This window comes from Mytilus californianus, unplaced genomic scaffold (assembly GCF_021869535.1).
Source record: "Mytilus californianus isolate M0D057914Y unplaced genomic scaffold, xbMytCali1.0.p SCAF_1, whole genome shotgun sequence".
In the NCBI taxonomy this organism is placed as follows: Eukaryota; Metazoa; Mollusca; class Bivalvia; order Mytilida; family Mytilidae; genus Mytilus; species Mytilus californianus.
This window is the reverse complement of record NW_026262581.1, coordinates 33502461-33508460: the sequence shown is the minus strand read 5'-3', so window position 1 is coordinate 33508460 and position 6000 is coordinate 33502461. Positions and strand designations below refer to the sequence as shown.

Sequence of the window (6000 nt, the reverse complement as noted above, 5' to 3'; positions counted from 1 at the left end):
CTGTAAATTAAGAAATTAATGCTTGCATTTATTATTGCGAATCCCTGACGACTGTCCAAAAATGCGAGTTTTAATTAATGCAATGAATGTCCTGTTGCATTATTCGCACGAAAATATCAAATTTGCAATAATTTCTGAATTAACAATATTTCAATCAAGTTAGCAACCTCTGTTCGGATTCAAAGGTCGAAGTCAAGGTCTCAATGACCCAATGTTAGTATGTGACACAATATACAGAGAAGCAAACAGGTTAAATTAACTTCATTATATTTTGTACACACTCCAGAATACCTTTATATTGAACAGTTAACGGATAAATTTAAAATACTAACCATACTCTCGAGCAAGGTAGCGATTCATCGCTCCAGACTGAGACATTTCTTTTCCGTCTATTGTTAACACTGGAAGTTGCTCAAACGGAGTACTGTAATATATTATATATATCTTGTATGAAATATAAGCCCTGCTCTTCTTCTTTCTTCAACTTGTGTTTTTTAATGTCCCATTTATATATTATTTTCAACTTTTTAACAGACTTAATCCGAAGAAGTATATGTATCAAGGAACTATTTTTTCATAATTGATATCGGATAATGAAAGCGTCATTATATATATATACTGCTTTTAAAGGAGATTTCAAAATTAGGGGTTAGCAATTATCCCCTTCCCGCTGCCTGTGATTAACTTGATTGAGTCATAGAAAAAGAGAAAAAAAATATATATCATGGATACTCATGTATAATAATTGCTCTCGAAAATTAATTAACAACACATATTTACGTTTTACTTTCAATTTCCTTTAATATGTAGTCAAATATTATGATCTAACTGTACAATGCTGTTGCAGTCATGAAATTTGTTTCATTTTTTTATAATTTCATCAATTATACTTCATTCTTTCCATTCTCTCACCGGCACTATTTATTTTTGTATCTCTTTTGATCGACATTAAAGTCATTTTGACTAATTATTTTTCTATCTTTTTACTTTTCAATCCTTCTTTCTTTAGCGAAAGAAACTTTAGATCCCAATGTGGCTAAGAATAGATTATTTGATATCCAAATGCCTTATAATCAAATGTCTGCAATGATTTGAATGTTTAGGACGATAAAAAAAGACGATGGAACAAATTGGATTACTAAATAATATCACCTGTTTAGCAGAAAAATCTCAATTACAAAATAACTCAGATTTTCCATCGCCCATTACAAAAGTTACTAGTTTGTGCTTAAAAGGGGTACCAACACTTTGGCTAAAAACTAAAAAAAGATTTGGTTCGTTTAATTTTCATAAAATTTTGAAAAAAATATGTACCTTTATAGCTTGTTGTTCAGTGTGAGCCAAGACTCCGTGTTGAAGGCCGCACTTTGACCTATAATTGTTTACTTTTTACACATTGTGACTTGGATGGAGTGTTGTCCCATTGGTACTCATAGCACATCTTCTTATTTCTATTTGACCTATTGACAAAGATATAAGAATTTCAAGACATTTGAACCACACAAGTTACAGGAATAATTTCATTGGATATATACAATGCAGCGGTTTGACAAACACTACTTTTGATCATTGAGAAGCTTGATTTCTCTTTACTAATAGTATGTGATTAAACCATTCAGCTGATTTTTAAAGAGTTAACTCCCTTAGGTGTTCTGTACCCCCTTAAACTATCCGATGCTTTGTTCTAGATTTCAGAATACTAATGGAAAGTACAAAATTTAATGCATTTCATAATTTCTTATTGAGACGATAGTTGGATCCAATTGTCTTTGTAAAGTGGTAGTCTCTGTTACTCGAAAAATATAGTGTCAAATATTTCTAAATGTCTGTTTTTGTAGTGTTCGATTACATAAATTGCTATCTGATTTATGATTATGTTATGTTTTTTTGGATAACTCGCGAATCCCGAGGAATGACTTTGAATAGAAATATGGTCACCTAAATTTCTTCAGTCCGGCATTAAAATAATAGTAAAGATTGATTGAGTGTTTATGAAATTCATTCATCATTACATGTTCAAATGACAAGAACAAATTAACAATTAATACAATAGGAAGGCTGTGCAAAATGGATAGACCGATATGAAGCGTGATAATTTTGGACTACTACTAAATAATAAGGGTAATTTGGATAGTGGCAGATTATTATATATAGACGAGGAATCAGGATTAACCTGCCCTTACTGGTCGGACGCGGTTGCGTATTTATAAAGCCAAAAAAAACGAGCACTTCTCGCAGGTGAGTTTTCCTCCTTAGACGAAGAAATTTGTGCCATATGTTTACCCCAGAGTTCCATCGTATGCTTGCTTGTGCGGGATGTATAATGTATAAATACACAGCCTCATTGCATCAGCTTTTGGATGTGGATGCCTTGTCTTTTCGACCTCAATATGCATAGAATATTTGCCATTGGACGATAATTACCCAATGATTACTTCTGAAACATGTGTTATGAGAGAATATCAGAACAGTGCTTGTATCCTTTTTTCCTGTTTTTTTTTATTTGTTATGAAAATAATGGAGTTATTGTCAATGAAACAACTATCCACCAGAGACAAAATGGCATTAGATGTGAACAAGTACAAAATGTATATGTCACCGTGCGACCTTCAATTTTGAGCAAAAACATACCGTATAGTAAGCTTTAAAAGCCTCCGACAGGAAAGACAAAGTATAAAACTATTGAAACAAGAAAACCAACGGTTTGATTTATGATATAAAAAAAAATTAAAACCAAAAACAAATACATGCAAAGACAACCACACAGACTCCTGGCGTAGGAAAGACACATACTTGACAGTGTTAGAATGTATTCGAGCTCTAAACTCTTCCTAGACAATGGTGTAATAGCACAACCTAAAACCACGACATGAGAACAATCTTTAAAAATCTGTTGGAAAAGGTTTGACTCATCAGATCTACATGTAGCACGAAACAAAAACTACTATCTAAATGACAAATGACACAAAGTACTGATCTAAGAGGATGCGTAGTTACTGAAAGCTAGTTCAGATCCAATTACAACTAATACATAAATCATGTATTCCAATGCAAACTAAAATATCAATCAGTACACATCCAACCGATTTGGGTAAAAGAGGTCATACCCAGTCTACAAAATACACGATCTTGTGCAAGCCAAAGATAATAAGGATCGACAAGATGTAGGACATGTCCTTATATCTCTGTAGCAATACATATTTAAATATGTTTCAAAAATATAAATATAAGGTTGTTTTTTGTTTTTTGTTTTTTGTTTATTTGTTGTTGGTTTTTTTTTGGGGGGGGGGGGGAGAGGGGAGGGTTTCTATTTGTTTTGTCCGTGTATATGTTTTCATTTACAAATATTGAATGCAGTGGGTACAAAGAATGGTGTAAATTTTAGAAATTTAGATGTAACTATACACAATGTCAAGGTTTGTAATATTTTAACATTTACGTTATGCATGATGATGAAGCAACTTATATGTAACAAATTGTGAAGGAAATTTTGTTTTAACAGATTTACTTACTAGATAATATAGATTTATATTTCGGCCATCCCTCCACAGATATTCTAACATCCTCGAACTCCTGATCGGCTGTAGACAATAATAAACGAGTTAATTCTCCTTTAGATTTTGCATTGAAATATTCTAATTTATAAACCGGCATCTTTGATCTAGATCATGAGGTGTGTCGGAATAATCTAGCGTCAACTGTGCAATTATCTATATTGTTGAGTACATTTAGTAAAGCGTAAAGTTCATAATAATTTGAAATATCACCAAAAATACATAAACTGCTGCGAAACAACATGTTAAAAACTTGCATTATTAGCAGCCATTCTAATCCCCTCTTTATAATGTGGAAAAAAACTCTATTCAGAATAAATAATAGTATTTGACACCAGAAAGCGTACGAAAAATGAAATTTTGAGATGTTTTTGATGTAATTTTGGGACTGACGAGGAAGGGGAAAGGAAATAGTGCACAGAAATCTGCCATATCTAGCTGTCTACCAGAAATTGCTTAATATCCGAAATGTCTACCAGTTTTTTTACTTTGTTTTTTTCTTCAAGATAGTACTTTATTTTAGTAATCGCACAGACTACTTGTGAGTATATACAGCTGAAGTGTTTCTATGAACGAATTGTTGGAATGTGCTGATGACATGTTATTTATTTATTAAAGTTCATTCAACACATGCACTTTTTATCTTTATAGTTTACATATTAGTTTTGTTCGAAAACAAAATTTGATAGCAAATATCTGATTGAGGGCAACGCAAGCACCGTCTGTTTGACTTTGTTGGATATAAAAATACCACGTCCGGTCAGAATAGGTGACATCCGATGCCTATTATAGGGAACGGACCAAACTTCTGTTCAGGTTTTTAAGAATCTTACAACAACCATTTTTTAGCGTCGAAGGTTGCCACTTACACGACAAAATTTCTGCTTTCCAAAATATCATAACTTTTCAGTGGCAATCAAAATTTCCTTCATCCCGGTCTTTCCACTTGTGAATTTTAATTGTCCCTTTGGTGTATTCCGCCTCTTGTTTTGGCAGAACCTATACTTAAAACAGGATTCTTCTTTATGTTTTGCTCGTCCTGAATATGCTTGAAATATCTGCTACAGGACGTTAATCAAAACAATCAACATTTAAATAACAGGTCGTGCGCATTGACATCGGTATAGAAATCAAACTATTACTCTTCTGATAACATGGGCTCGCAAATTTTGAAAAGAAAAATAAATATTTATAAAAACGTTTTCTACCGAAACAACAACTTTTACGGTCACATATTTAAATGGTCTATGTACAAATATGCGTAGGTGAAGAGTACTATTTTTTAAAGATTACGGATATAGGATTAAGTTCAAACACTTCCAAGCTCTTATTACATTAAAATTACTGGGGTCATTTTGAATAATTTTTCGCAAACAAACCTAGCAATTCGAATGTTTTGATAAAAGACAAAGGTTTTATTTGAGAAAATTTCAAACATCATCTTCATCAACAATATCAGATAAATTTAACTTTATCAAGTACTTTTGATGTATAAACTACCAATGTCATGTGTTGTTTGCATCCAGACCTGAAAGTATATCATGCACCCTTCTCAAAATACCAAATTCGTTCTGGCTTCTATTACTAACGGTCTCATTTAAAATTTTCCGTGTTTACAAAAAAACAAAATAAATCAAATAAATAGGATAAATACTTGATCGTCACATATATATCATAATCTCGATTTTCTTTTTAATGTTTGGAAAAATAAAGAAATATATCTGATACAAGTATTAAAAGTCATACAAATCATCCGGTTTTAAATGTTAGATAGAGAGGAACGGAAGGACGGTTTTTAATTTCACTTCCAGCTGTCATGACACTAATTACGGATGCGGTTTGGCAACATGATCATCTTTATTACACTGATCGTTTCACGAATTAATTAGACAACATTTAAATTGATCGTGTAGAATTTTGTTTGATAGTAAAAGTGCAAGTAAACAAAATAAAAAAATATCTTTTTTAGCCTTCACTGTCTATACCCAACAATTTTCATTTTGTATTTTCAAAATTTTAAATTGGATTTTAAAATAAATATCTGCCAGAATTTTACTTGTAATGAGCAAAACGACGGCGGCCACTAGTGGAGTAGAAACTGTGTTCTCTTCCTGAGCATCTGAGTAAATTTTCCATGGGATTCGAGTTAATCAATCTCTGAATTTTTTTTTTGACTTTTTTGCAAGCTACAAAATGTATGGTCAGTTATATTTGCTATAATGATAATGCCCTTCCGACGTATTAGTTTTTTTATTACTTTTTAAAGGGGCTAGGGATGAATGAGGCACTTCTCAGGTTTTTGTCCTAGTCTACATATCGACTGTTTATGTTTTCCCAACAGATCTAGCAATCTCATAAGGTTTGTTACTCCAAGGCTACTGCTTTAGCCACAATTAACGATCTCGATGAGGTGGTGTCATCTCACAACATACCCCGTAGGTTGTGA

General features: G+C 32.4%; 1 protein-coding gene across 1 annotated transcript; it reads right to left on the bottom strand.

Moving 5' to 3' along the window:
• Nucleotides 1-327: 327 nt before the first annotated feature.
• Nucleotides 328-3654, bottom strand: LOC127719318 (glutathione S-transferase-like). The gene is made up of 2 exons (XM_052225411.1): nucleotides 3509-3654; nucleotides 328-424 (listed from the first exon to the last, which is right to left on the bottom strand). The coding sequence occupies exons 1-2, from the start codon at nucleotides 3652-3654 to the stop codon at nucleotides 328-330; spliced, it is 243 nt and encodes an 80-aa protein (XP_052081371.1).
• Between the last annotated feature and the right edge of the window lie 2346 nt (nucleotides 3655-6000).